The 15,002-nt window shown below is 37.5% G+C and overlaps 1 protein-coding gene across 1 annotated transcript; it reads right to left on the bottom strand.

The window, feature by feature from the left end:
* Positions 1–822: 822 nt before the first annotated feature.
* On the bottom strand, positions 823–14,900 carry LOC122890453 (alcohol dehydrogenase 1-like). The gene is made up of 9 exons (XM_044226066.1): positions 14,809–14,900; positions 10,972–11,073; positions 8,315–8,453; positions 5,544–5,631; positions 5,180–5,399; positions 4,786–5,046; positions 3,521–3,656; positions 2,268–2,406; positions 823–1,022 (listed from the first exon to the last, which is right to left on the bottom strand). The coding sequence occupies exons 1-9, from the start codon at positions 14,824–14,826 to the stop codon at positions 998–1,000; spliced, it is 1,128 nt and encodes a 375-aa protein (XP_044082001.1). The 5' UTR covers positions 14,827–14,900; the 3' UTR covers positions 823–997.
* Positions 14,901–15,002: the final 102 nt, after the last annotated feature.

Raw genomic sequence — 15,002 nt, 5'->3', positions numbered from 1 at the left:
GGCTTTTGTGTTTCAAAAGCTGAAGGATTAAGGGGAATGGAAATGACTCAAGGACAGATGAAAAATATAAGAAAAGAAGCAGGATAAGAGGACATAAGTTTTTGCTTCTTTTTTTTTTTTTTAAAGATTTTACTTATTTATTTGAGAGAGCTTTATTGAGAGAGATCACAAGCAGGCAGAGAGGCAGGCAGAGAGAGAGGAGGAAGCAGGCTCCCTGCTGAGCAGAGAGCCCGATGCGGGGCTCGATCCGAGGACTCGGAGTTCATGACCTGAGCCGAAGGCAGCAGTTTAACCCGCTGAGCCACCCAGGCACCCCTAAGTTTTTGCTTCTGCTCTCAATCCCAATGAGGGATTATACTGACTCAAAGACTTTAAAAGAAGTTAGGAGGCTGTAAATATGAAGGAATTCTTCTGAGAGGGTCCTATACCTGCTACGTAGGGGTGAAGTTTGCAAGATTTTCCAAATGTGTTTTCGTGTTTGGAAGCAGATGGGAACTGAGGCCTGACATTTCATGCGTAAAGGCATATGATAATTAAGATTAGTATAGAAAATGGCTTACTATGTCCTGAGTTAGACTTCCAAAGATTTATGACACCCCAGCATGTTGAAGAAGCAGCAAAATCATACAAACTCTTTTATGGCATGAAAGATACAGAGAAATTTGTGTATTACGGAGGTACTCTGTGGATGGGAACAAGGGATAACTCAATGACACTTTTATGGACTGGTGACAGTTGGGTTGATGGGCATTATCAACAATGTCACCACTAAATCTCATCATCTCTCTTCTTAAAGTCATAGAATGAATTATATAACATCCGTTCTCTAAGAAGTTATTTTATTACAGTGACATTCAAGATGCATTATTTTATTTTACACAGTTACACTACATTTCCATCTTTGATACTCTTCCTCTGTACTGGAACAATCAGAGAAGTGATACACGAAGGAATGAAATCCCCAAGGAGGTCCCTGCATCTTTTATCATCTGGGATCTCAGAACAGCAGGATACAGCGGATGCTGAAACAAAAAGTGCAGTAATAAAATGATTGATGTGCTTAAGAAACAGTGATTTCAGCAAAGCAATTTTGCACAGTACCATGTGAGGTTGCATTGCCTACTTTCTTCCCTGTACTCCCTCCTGACCACCTTCGTCCCAGTACACCTGTATGAAATATTGACTGATCATCTGCTTGGGATCATCATTAATATCACCACCTGGATATGGTGAAAGCAGGATCAACATCAGGATCCAACATCAGAAAGGAAGGCCTCAGCTTTGAGCCTGGCTCTCTCAGGCTGCATGACCAAAAAGACCCAAATCCTCTGCTATAGCTTCTGATCAGCATCTGTCAATCCCAAGATCTAGCACTGTGTCTGAAGAGGAAAGAAAAAATGCATTTTGGGGGGATTCCTTTCCTTTTGCAGTCTTTCTTCTGCTTGCTAGATCCCCTCTCTGCATTCTCTGTACACTGACTATAAAATTTCAGATGAGGTTTCTTGATTCTTCATTCCTGATTTAGATGGGCTGACATGCTGGGTCAAAACCAAGAAAGCAGTATAGCAAGGTAAAACTTAAAGACCTAAAGAAAATTTTTTAAAAATCACTTAAGCAGAAAATCTGTAGGTAGAGTTGGAGAAGAGAATATGAAAAGGAGATGTGTTTAGAATCAGAATGAGAAAATCAAAGCATTCATCACAGGAGTAATTCCCCATTTATTTATTATTGCTTGTTCTCTTCTGTGTATCCAGTACTTAGGAAAGTCCTGGCTAATATTATACTAACACTAAATAAACATTGAATAAATGAACACACTGAGTGAACACCCCATTCCTGCTAGCTGAAGCAGAGTGTCTATTTGTCAGAAATGACGTAGAAGGATTTGTGCTCTAGGTGGAGTCTAAACCTTGGCCTCTAAGATTCCTCGCAAGATTGTATGACTCCAATCATATCAACTCATTCATTCTAGATAATGTCTCTAACCAGAAAAAAAATGCATAATTGACCAATGTAGTGTGGAGTGGTTCTTAGTATTATATTGAATTCTTGAACATTTCTTTAGGTCGATGAGGATATTTCCTAAAGAGGGACCTACAGGTAAAACCTTTTCTTATTCTGGTGACAGTCAGGAATAGGGTTGAGCATGTGAAAGATATTAAAGATCCAAATAGCCGTCTCTTTGTCACAAAACCACTTGGAAATGTTTGAGTAGTCATTTTCACTGTGAATTCAGGGTATAGAAGAGCATCAAATAAAGCACTCACGTTTTTCCAGCATGGTACAACTCAAAAGCTTTGTGGAGTTGGTCAAAAGGCAACTGATGGGTTACTAATGGATCTATATTAATTTTATTTTGCAGGTAACTAGTCACTAGTTGGGGAATACAGTCTCTGGTTTTATAATCTGCAAAACAAAAAAAATTATGTCATGGAGATTTTCTTCTGAAAAATTAACATTAAACATGGAAAATAAATCATTTGTACATCAGAAACCATTGACTACTGTTATTAAGTGTGCTGCTCCAGAAATTCTGTTACCTAGAATTCCTTTGGAGAAAAACTGGGTCAATATTCACATGTTACTCAGTTGAAAAATGGTACTTTTAAACTAGAATTCTCTAGCTCAGTTCCTGGGCTTACCATGGCATAAACATTTCATCCTTTGTGTATTCACATGCATGGAGATGGCATTGGAAACTTAGTATCAGAGCAATGGGGAAATATGGGAATATTAATTGATTAAAGCTGTTGGTTGACATTGCTCATAAATAAAGGCTCTTCTTAAAAGATAAGAGCCGGCGCCAATAACAAAAAGCATGGAGGACATGGGGACTTAGAGAGAAGGGGGTTGGGGTAAATTGGAAGGGGAGATGAATCATGAGAGACTATGGACTCTGAAAAACAATCTGAGAGGTTTGAAGTGGCGGGGGGGGGGTGGAAGGTCGGGGTACCAGGTGGTGGGTATTATAGAGGGCACGGATTGCATGGAGCACTGGCTGTGGTGAAAAAATAATGATACTGTTATGCTGAAAATAAATAAATGAAAAAAAAAAGCCGGTGCCAAAACACTAGGTTGATGTTATATATTTATAAATAATTTTTATATATATGTTACATATTTATAAATAATTTATATATAAATATATAGAGAGAGAGCTTATATTCTTTATATATGTAAATATATATTATTTATATAGTGTTATACAATTGAGAAGCTTTGCAGCTAAAAAAGCACAACAAACCCACTCGCATGGAACTGAGATTGACTAAATTATTTGAAACATTGGAAAAACCCCAAAACTATTTTGCAGGAGATAAAAATTATATTTGGACTTAAAAAACCTATTTAATTAAATTAACTAAAATCGATTTAACAAAATTTTCCAACTCATTGGAGAAATCTTTCCTACCATTATAATTCTGTTTCCTCAAGAGAGGAATTTTGAATTCTATGTTTCTACAAAGTCAAAGGGATTTCATGAGAGCAACCAACCAGCCCCTCCTAGTCATCGACCTACCTCCTAAGCATACTCCCTTCAACGTCCGTCCAGAGACAATCATTGGTGCAGCCAGGGAAAGCTTTGAATTTACTGGAGCCACCCCAACGATCAGACAGACACCATGGCTCAGGTGGCAGGAATCCCAAGCAGCAAGCTGATAATGATAATAATGACCATAAGCTCCCTCCCATGAGTAAGTGACAACTACCACCAGAAGTGGAAGGAATCAAGTTCCTAAATCTTGCATCTCTTCCTGGCCAGATACTACCTCAACCTCAGTTTCAACACTGCCAGTGATGGGATCTCATTAGAAAATCAGCAGAGTTTAGTGGGAAAGAGCACAGACTGTGCTAGCTGGATGACCTGAGGTAAGTTACTTAACCTCCCTATGCCTCAGTTTCTTCATGTAAAAAGAAGAATAATACTACCTTACTTCATAGAGTGGTTATGAGATTTAAGTGATTTATCATTCTTAAAACATTTAGAACACTACCTGGGATATAATAAGGACCATATATTTGTTAAATAAAATTGTCCACTAGCTATGGTTCTCTGTCTTACCCATTTGTATAAAATAAAACAAATACATACATATGGGTGTGTGAAGTTTTTTTATTTTTTAAAATTCAGTTTTGTAGGGATGTTCAGTGTACTTCTTCACATTTAATTATTTTACTTTCTTCTCTGCTTTGTACCAGAAAAAGTTGACTGAATCTTTCTTTCACTTTTCCTCTGTTTTGCCTTATTTTCTCTTTCCTGTTATCTCTATCACTACCTTTACTTCCTTTATTTTTCAGTTAATTACATTAGGTATATATGAATTGTCTACTTGCTGTCCTCTAAACTGTAAGATCTGAAAGGTACATATTTTATTCACCCTTGTATCCCTAGAACATAACACATTGGTGCATAGGAATTCATTTTTCAAATGAATGAATGAATGGTTCTAATATAGGACCCATAATTACCACGTGAGTTAAATAATATTTATACTTAAATATAATAGCATATATGCAGAGCTAGGAATGAAGAAAAGGGACTACTGGTATTGTGGCCTTTCAAATGTTTAAGCTTTGTGTGCTACAATGACATATTTTTAAGTATATATTGCTTTTATTTTTAAAATAAATATTTTAGAGTGAAATTACATTCTACTTTTACACTTGAGGTCCACAGGTCCAAAACCTATGTTCAGAAGAGTTTGTATGTATCTACATGAAGATATTTAGCATGTTGCACCCCCCACATTAAGCATCTAATCACTGTGCCCCAAGCCCACATACCATGACATCACTGAGTCCAATTGCCTCAAAGGCAAAGTCAACACCAACTCCTGTCATTTCCCTGACCACCTGCTGGACAGGCTTCTTGAGTTTTTGAGGGTTGAGACAATCAGTGACTCCTAACGCTCTGGCCCGGGGAAACTTCTCCTCATTGATGTCAACCCCAATGATTCTAGAAGCACCAGATGCTTTGCATCCCATGACAATGGCTGAACCGATTCCACCAAGTCCATAGACCACGCAGGTGGAACCACGAGTGACCTACAAATTCACAAGACAGGTATTAGGAATCAAACCTGGGTGCACATGTAATCAAGAAAACAAACAAAAACAACCATTGAAACTTTTGGAAATGTATATAACAGTTGAACATTTACACAGGTAGTTTCCTCACCTTGGCTGAGTGCACAGCAGCCCCATAACCTGTGGGCACCTCACAGCTTATGAGACTGACTTTTTCCAGGGGAGCAGCATCATCAATTTTTGCCACTGCAATCTCAGGTACAACAGTATATTCAGTGAATGTGCTTGCACGGAAAGAGTGATGAATCTTTTTTCCTTTGCAGATGAATCTGCTTGTCCCATCCAACATTAATCCAGAAGAAGGCAGAACACTGTTTTTCAGTGACATAGACACAGGTGCAGGCAGTGGCACAGACACATGGATTTGTAAAGACAGAAGTGAGCCCCTTTAGTTACAGGTTAGTGCTTATACAATATCAGCAGTTTAATAAAAGAGTAAAGAGTAAGTTACTAACTCTTGCTTCTCACAGAAGTTTCCCTTGGGATGCAAGCAGGAGCTGCATTCTCTGCACTGTGGAATAATAAGTGTGAGGACTTTATCTCCTGTATATATAAAAAATAATAATACAAGCATTAGTTTGAAATACTTTTGGAACTGAAATACAATAGTATGTTTATAAACATTTCATCGGATGGTTTGAAAACTTGCTGCGGGCAGGTTACGGCAGCCAGGGAAACACTGGCCATTTTTTTTTTTTCTTTTTAAGTTTTTATTCAAATTCCAGTTAGTTAACATACAGTGTTATATTAGTTTCAAGTGTACAATATACTGATGCAACACTTCCATACAGCACCCAGTGCTCATCACAGCAAGTGCCCTCCTTTATCCCCATCACCTATTTAACCTGTCCCACTGCCCACCTCCCGTCTGGTAACCATCAGCTTGTTCTCTATAGTTAAGAGTATGCTTCTTGATTTGCCCTTCTCTGTTTTTTTTTTTTTTCCTTCTCTTTGTCTTTGCTTGTTTATTTTGTTTCTTACATTCCACACAATTTAAATCATAACGATATTTGTCTATCTCTGATTGACATTTCACTGAGCATAATACCCTCTAGCTCCATCCATGTCATTGCAAATGGCAAGATTTCATCCTTTTTCATGCCTGAGCAATATTCCATTATGTATGCACATATACCACATCTTCTTTGTCCATTCCTTTGGGCTATTTCCATAGTTTGGCTATTGTTAATAATGCTCCTATAAACATTGGGATGCACACGTCCTTTTGAATTAGTATTTTTGTATCCTTTGGGTAAATACCTAGTAGTGCACAATTGTTGGATTATAGGGTAGTTTTATTTTTAACTTTTTTTAAATAATTTTTTTATTGTTATGTGAGTCACCACACAGTACATCATTAGTTTTTGATGGAGGGTTCCAAGATTCATTGTTTGCATATATCACCCAGTGCTCCATGCAATCTGTGCCCTCCTTAATACCCATCACCAGGCTAACCCATCCCATCACCCCCCTCCCCTCTATAACCCTCAGTTTGATTCCTGGAGTCCACAGTCTCTCATTTTTAAATTTTTGAGGAACCTCCATACTGTTCTCCAGAGTGGCTGCACCAGTTTGCATTCCCACCAACACTACAAGACACAAGAGGGTTCTCCTTTTTCTGCATCCTCCCCAACACCTGTTGTTTCCTGTGTTGCACATCGCTGTTTTGAAGGAGAAACCATATAGCCTGGTTTTAGAAATTACATTATTCTTTTGGGCAAATAATGGAAATTTGGGGATCTTTTTTATGGGGTGGATAGTTGTAGGTTTGCTTTTCTGTGCTCTGGAAATAACATGATGAAACTAAGAGCAAACCTTAGAGATGTTATCTGATTTAAACCTTTTGTTTTCCATTTGAAGGATTTAAGCCCCATAGTGTAGTCACTTGGTTAGTGTCCCAGCTAGGTTATAAGAAAGCACTTTTCATTGAGTGTGCCCCACGATGGCACACTGACCCATAGCAGCCTCTGACGTATTTTCTTTAGTTCCTAGATATGCTAATTCCAGAGAATAAAAGGAATCATTCTCCCTCTGCAGAGAGAGTTCTGGAGAGAATATTGATTATACTTGGATCCAGTCATTAGATAGCCCTCCTGGGCCTTAGGGGGACCGGCTGGATAGAGTCTGCGAAGAAAATTAATTAACGCAGTCATCACAGACTTACAAAGGCCTAGTCAGAAGTCTACAACACTGTTTCTGATAACCCTTACAATTTTCTTAACAAGGAAACAACCCCCACTTTGGCCTTTTGCAGAGTTTAGATGGCATTAAAATCTCTTGTAAATTTAAATAAGATGCAACTTAGCTTCACCGGCCCTTAAAAATTTCAAAGGTCCTGCATCTCAAATTCAGGAGAACTTTTGCTCTCTTATCCTTTCCCTCCAAATGCTCATTGTTTTCCACAAAACTTTCACTGGCATTTCCTCTAGCTAAGAGGAATTAGAGCATGTATCTCACCTGTTTGCATTATGTTCTTGGGGACATAGAGACCACGCCTTTTACTTTTGTCCCCCTGCTATGTCTAGTGTCAGATGCATGGTAGCTACTTCATAATTGTTTGCTGAATGAATTTCCTGGTAAGAGCTTCACAAGTGTCCTGACCATGCACTCTCTTAAATCTCTTTGTGGGCCTGGCTCCAAGCTGTGAGGTTCTGTAGTACCTTAGTCTGTGCCATTGCCCTTATTCTTTCTGCTCATTTCAGGCATGCTAAGAATAGCGATGTGAAGATCTGTTTTGATGGTCTGGTGAAGAGCATATACTTGCTTTATTTGATTCTTTGAAATATCATTATCATCCAGTCAATGAAAATTCAAATTCTATATTCCAGTTGATTAGAACATTCATTTGTCAAACATTCTAATACATTCTGGGACAGGCACTGTGCTAAGCATGTCGGGATACAAATATATATAAGAAACAGTTTCAATAGCTTCCAATCTATTTAGAAGTACACTGGTCCTATCTCAAACCTCTTTTAGCTATGGATATATGTTTGGCTCAGCTACTGCTCCTCTGGATTGCTAGAGAAGGCAGTAGGGAAACCTGTAACTCTTGGAGTCACTGGATACACTTAATATAATGATATGTGATTAGTCAGAAGAGTCTAGAGGCAAACCAAGTTTTTCTTCTCAAATATACGTTAATGCGTTTTAAGTTCCCTCTCTGTGCAATAGTTGCTCTTTGGGAGGCTGTTTGTGGGAAGCGTTTTATGGCCCCACCTCCTACCTGGTTTCACTGAGCACACTCCTTTGCCAATACTCTCCACAATCCCAGCTCCTTCATGGCCTGGGATGAAAGGAAAGACTGCTGAGAGTAATCCTTTTATTGTGTGATCATCAGTACCGCAGATCCCTGTAGATACCATCTGCAGAGGAATTAAGTGAATAAGGATTACCTGGTTTGGAATTTTTCTTTTTTTCTTTTCTTTTTTTTTAAATCTGAGACTGATTATTAAAAATTTTACAAGAATTATGCCATTTCATCCCTATACCACTGTGCAGAGGAATACAGGGCAGATCTTATTATTTCCAATTTAGAGATGAGGAAATGGAGATTCAACGACTGAGAATGACTTGTCCAAATTTGCATGGCACATGTTCAGATCTGGAAATAAATTTAGGGTTTTTGAAATCTACTCTGTACATTTATGTCATCAAATAGTTTTGAAGTATGAGGGACAGTTGAATACAATGAAGGATTTTTTGCCCACATTATCAACAGCACTGCCATTGAGAAACAAAAAATTTTAGGCTCATACCATGGAATGTTTTTCCCCTGCTCTGGGAAAATCTGTTTTTTTTTTTTTAATTTGTTTTTTAAAGATTTCATTTATTTATTTGTCAGAGAGAGACAGCACAAGCAGAGGGAGAAGCAGGCAGAGGGAGAAGCAAGAAGGCTTCCATTGAGCAGGAAGCCCAAAGTGGAACCCAATCCCAGGACCCTGAGCTGAAGGCAGATGCCTAGCCAACTGAGCCACCCAGGCGTCCCTGGGAAAATCTGTTTTTAGCATTTTAAACTTGTATGTTGAAAACATTCTTCAAATCAATAATGTAAAAATGAGTTTCAGTTAAAATTAACCATTGCAAAATTCAGTTGATATTGAGTTTTGAGACTTCTTACTTGATGGAATGAGTTTTCTTTCCGTTAATAGACTCAACCCAACTATATTGATCATAAAAATGAAACCGTTCATGTACCATGATCCCTAAGTTACTGCTCTGCCTGGAATACAGCCAGAAAAGCATATGGCCGAGCATATTGACTAGTTTTCCAGTATGCGTAGTGGGAATGGCAGCATTTATAACTGGAACATTGGGAACAACCACAGTATATGATTGTGGCGAATGGCTAAGAAGACAACTCATAAGAAATACGCTGTGGTTTTGGTTTCCATAGAGCTAAAATGTCTTTGAGATGCTATCAAAGCAGCAAGCTAGAATCCCTTCATTAGGTTTGCTCTATCAGTTAAGAATATGCAGTTATTTTGGGGAAGCTGTCCATGGCATAAGCTGGAGGTGGAATTATCTGTGCTTATGAACAAACCCAGTCCTTAAGCTTGATTTTGTCTAGGGTTCAGTGTGATATTGCTCAGGTTCTTGCTGATGCAACTTTTAATTTGGTGGATTGTGGATTTATTGTTTAGGATTCAGCTTTTGTGGTTAAGGAGCATGTCAGTGTAAGATCAGAGAATATTGGCTAATTAACTAGGGAACATTTCAGCAGATGGTGACATAGTATACAATAAGCCCTAATTAAAAGCTGTTTGAAGGGATGATAAATAGAAAAATATAGCTTTGGAAGAACAGTCAGTTACTAAACTCCCTTCTCTGTGTACATTCTGATCACTTTTCATTTTGTTCTTTACCATCTCTCTCTGGTGATATAAAATCTCTAGCGTAACAGCAGACATGGAGTTGATAATTTATTTATTCTCCTGTTTTGTCTTTCACTGCCATCTGTCTTTTCCTACTTTCCTCCTTCCCTTCACTGCCTTTCCCTTTTTCATCTTTCCAATTCCCTTTATTCCCTTTCTCCTGTAACCAGTCTCCTATACCTTCTACTTTGATTAGATATAATATGGACTAGAAGCATATGGATTTCCGTATTTGTTGTGTTCATTAAATCAGGTGTTGAATTTCCTGGTCTCAAATTTAAAGATAGGTGAATTTAATGTTTAATAAGATTTAAAGCAGTAATACTCCTAAAACTGGGTATTTAATGATTTTGTAAAATTTGAGATGTATTGATTGAGAGGATATTTGAGAGTGGCAAGGAGCTTTTGACAGGTCAGTATTTTCCCATCCCTGGTCTCAGTTCTGTTCAATAATCGTTAACCATTCCAAATCACTTTGGAGGCTATCAGGGCATCCTAGTGTGCATTTCTAGACTTTTTCAGACAAAATCTGAGATCACTATAATGTATGAGTCCAAAACAATAGAGATGGAAAATTAGTCCATTAGCCACTGCATATTCATTTGTTGATATCAATTTTGTATCAGAGAAGTAGAGGGGAATAAACTTCTTGTTCTCTTTCTCTCAAAAATGAAAAAAAAAGTTACTACTTAAAACACCTTCTAGGTCACATTGTGAACTATATAGGCCTATGATATTATATAACTTAAGTAAAATTTTCAATCCTGAAAAAATAATTATGGTGGATGAGTGAACTACTAGTATTTTACAAGTATTAAGAATATCTTAAACATTCATTACCTCTATTCATTTATCTTAGTTTTAAAATTTCTTCTTTTACTAAGAAAAGTGAACAGACCCCAAATCCAAATTCTATGCATATTATTTATATATGTAATATATACATGAAACAAAACAGGATTTCCTTACATTTACCCTCATAGGTAAAAGTTAAAAGACTTAAATTTACCTTTATACGAACTTCCCCAGCCTTTGGTGGTTCAACTTGTACTTCCTCAATTGAAAGAGAAGAATTTGCTGCCCAGGCAATGGCTGCCCGGCATCTAATTATCTGTTGACATGATGACAATAAAGTGACATCATTGAGTGAAAAAATTAACTTTCATTCTGATCATACAAATGACAGTTATTTGTTATAATTAGTAAAAATATAAAAATCAAAAAGAAACAGAAGAAAGATCCTTGCAATTTCATGTACAACCTGTTGAAATTTTAGCATATTCCCTTCCAGTTTAACAACAATTTTGGTATAGTTGAGATTGTGTCTATAAGCGTTTTATATTCTGCTTTTTTGCTAGTAACAACCATCATATAGTATGCATTTTTCATTTACTTGTAAGTAAGCATTTTCTCATGACTTCAAATGCTTTGTAATCAGAAATTTAAATGGCTACTTCATATTTCATCATTTGAATATGTCCCAATTTGCTTAATGACTATCTAGACATGTAATTATTTCCATTGTTTTGACTACTCTAAAGTATATTTTGATAAACAACTTTGTTCATAATTTTGAGTTGCCTGGTTTCCTAAAGTAACAATTACTTTGGAAAAGATAGAGACCTTTTTAAGGCTAAATTGATTTCCAAATTTCTTTACAGAAATGTTGAATAACTTGGCATAATTCCTAGAAGTATAAAAGGATATCTGTATCATCATTTATTCCACCCTCTTTAGCATTGACAGTAGTCATCCAAACCCAAGTATCTAATAGGTACAAAAAACTAGCTCTTTTTTTCACTAGTATTTTTATTTAAGACTTTATTTATTGATTTGACAGACAGAGATCTCAAGTAGTCAGAGAGGCAGGCAGAGAGAGAGGGAAGCAGGCTTCCCAATGAGCAGAGAGCCCGATGTGGGGCTTGATCCCGGGACCCCAAGATCATGACCTGAGCCGAAGGTGGAGGCTTAACCCACTGGGCCACTCAGGTTTTCTCTCTCTGTTAAATAAATAAACAAAATCTTAAAAAAAAATACAAAGAAAAGAGACAAATGCCAGAAGAGAAATTCAAATAAAAAGATACAAAAAAAAAATTACTTCTGGGATGCCTGGTTAGCTCAGTTTGTTAAGTGTCCACTTCTTGGTTTTGGCTCAGGTCATGATATCATTGGTTATGGGATGGAGCCCCGAATCGGGCTTCTTGCTCAGCCAGGAGTCTACTTGAAAGATTCTCTCCTTCTGCCCACATCTCCCCACTTCACGCTTGCTCTCTCTCTCAAAATAAATAAATACATCTTTTTTAAAAAAAGGAAAAAAAACATTACTTGTTTCAGGATGAAATAATTCTGCTTTTACCTACTGAACTCAATTAAAAATGTATGAAAAAAATCTTTTGTAATTTCAAAATAATACACACTCAAGGCAAAAAACTTGGAAAACTCAGACAAATGTAAAAAGGAAAAAATGCATATCTGGCACGCAGCTATTACTATTTCTAACATTTTAGGGTAAGTCTTTCCAATTGATATTACACGTGTGTCTGTGTAATCATACTAAGGATACTGTTTTATAGTCTGTTCTTGAAGTTTGCTTTATAAATGTTTTCCAGGTAATTTAAAATGATCACTTAGGACTATATTGACTAATATATCATAATTTATTTTTTTTTTTTTTTTTTTTTCCCAATTTATTTATTTTCAGAAAAACAGTATTCATTATTTTTTCACCACACCCAGTGCTCCATGCAAGCTGTGCCCTCTATAATACCCACCACCTGGTACCCCAACCTCCCACCCCCCCGCCACTTCAAACCCCTCAGACTGTTTTTCAGAGTCCATAGTCTCTCATGGTTCACCTCCCCTTCCAATTTACCCAAATTCCCTACTACTCTCTAACGCCCCTTGTCCTCCATGCTATTGGTTATGCTCCACAAATGAGTGAAACCATATGATAATTGACTCTCTCTGCTTGACTGATTTCACTCAGCATAATCTCTTCCAGTCCCGTCCATGTTGCTACAAAAGTTGGATATTCGTCCTTTCTGATGGAGGCATAATACTCCATAGTGTATATGGACCACATCTTCCTTATCCATTCATCCGTTGAAGGGCATCTTGGTTCTTTCCATAGTTTGGCGACTGTGGCCATTGCTGCTATAAACATTGGGGTACAGATGGCCCTTCTTTTCACGACATCTGTATCTTTGGGGTAAATACCCAGGAGTGCAATTGCAGGGTCGTAGGGAAGCTCTATTTTTAATTTCTTGAGGAATCTCCACACTGTTCTCCAAAGAGGCTGCACCAACTTGCATTCCCACCAACAGTGTAAGAGGGTTCCCCTTTCTCCACATCCTCTCCAACACATGTTGTTTCCTGTTTTGTTAATTTTGGCCATTCTAACTGGTGTAAGGTGATATCTCAATGTGGTTTTAATTTGAATCTCCCTGAGGGCTAATGATGATGAGCATTTTTTCATGTGTCTGATAGCCATTTGTATTTCTTGATTGGAGAAGTGTCTGTTCATATCTTCTGCCCATTTTTTGATGTGTTTGTCTGTTTCGTGTGGGTTGAGTTTGAGGAGTTCATTATAGATCCTGGATATCAACCTTTTGTCTGTACTGTCATTTGCAAATATCTTCTCCCATTCCGTGGGTTGCCTCTTTGTTTTTTTGACTGTTTCCTTTGCTGTGCAGAAGCTTTTGATTTTGATGAAGTCCCAGAAGTCTATTTTCGCTTTTGTTTCCTTTGCCTTTGGAGACATATCTTGAAAGAAGTTGCTGTGGCTGATATCGAAGAGATTACTGCCTATGTTCTCCTCTAAGATTCTGATAGATTCCTGTCTCACGTTGAGGTCTTTTATCCATTTTGAGTTGATCTTTGTGTACGGTGTAAGAGAATGGTCGAGTTTCATTCTTCTACATATAGCTGTCCAGTTTTCCCAGCACCATTTATTGAAGAGACTGTCTTTTTTCCACTGTATATTTTTTCCTGTTTTGTCGAAGATTAATTGACCATAGAGTTGAGGGTCCATATCAGGGCTCTCTACTCTGTTCCACTGGTCTATGTGTCTGTTTTTATGCCAGTACCATGCTGTCTTGGTGATCACAGCTTTGTAATAAAGCTTGAAATCAGGTAAGGTGATGCCGCCAGCTTTATTTTTGTTTTTCAACGTTTCCTTAGCGATTCGGGGTCTCTTCTGATTCCATACAAATTTTAGGATTATTTGCTCCAGCTCTTTGAAGAATGCCGGTGGAATTTATCATAATTTATTTAATCAGTTTCCTAGTATTTGACATATCTGCTTCTGGTGTTATACTTTTTTTTTTTTTTTTGAGAGAGAGAGATTTAAAGAGAGAGAGAGAGTAAGTACAATTGTTGGGAGGAGCAGATGGAGAGGGACAAGCAGGCTCCATGTGGAGTGCAGAGCCCAACATGGGGCTCAAACCCACTCCCCCAAGGTCATGGCATGAGTCAAAATCAATAGAGGCTTAACTGATTGAGCCATCCAGTTGTCCCTCCAGCATTATACCCTTTAAAGCAATGCCATAGTTAACTTGTTTATAGAAACAACATTATTATTTCTTTTAAATAAATCTCTGGGTCAAATGATAGACATGTTTTTAAGATATTTGATACAATATTGTCAAACTATCACAAACTATAACTTCTAGCAAGTTATTTTCCCACCAGGGATGTTTGAGTTTCCACAGGAGGGAGACATAAGGTATTGTCACTAAAAATCTTTGCTAATCTGATTCGAGAAAATGGTGTCTTAATTTTGTTTCAGTGTACGTTTTTTAGATAACTAATGAAAATGACATAGATCTATTTGAAAGGTAGCACTTACTTTGCCTGAAGTGTCCATGATGAATTTTCTTTCCTTGGTGCCTTACAGGTATACCCGAGAGAAATGCACTTCTTTGATTGCTCCTGGACAACCTAGACACAGTATTTATACTGTTTGCATACCAAAAGTCATTAAAAATAATTACATAATCACACATCAACTTGGGGAAAACCAGACAGGTGAAGTGATTAGCA

Source organism: Neovison vison, chromosome 11 (assembly GCF_020171115.1).
Source record: "Neovison vison isolate M4711 chromosome 11, ASM_NN_V1, whole genome shotgun sequence".
Classification (NCBI taxonomy): domain Eukaryota; kingdom Metazoa; phylum Chordata; class Mammalia; order Carnivora; family Mustelidae; genus Neogale; species Neogale vison.
This window is presented reverse-complemented; position numbering and strand designations above follow the sequence as displayed.

Excerpts from the sequence above, each read along its gene's own strand:
- LOC122890453 (XM_044226066.1), bottom strand. Across the intron at positions 5,632-8,314 it reads AGTGTGCTCAGTGAAACCAG|GAGATAAAGTCCTCACACTT; the intron begins GTAGGAGGTGGG and ends TTATATATACAG. Across the intron at positions 2,407-3,520 it reads GAAGGGAGTATGCTTAGGAG|ATTATAAAACCAGAGACTGT; the intron begins GTAGGTCGATGA and ends TTTGTTTTGCAG.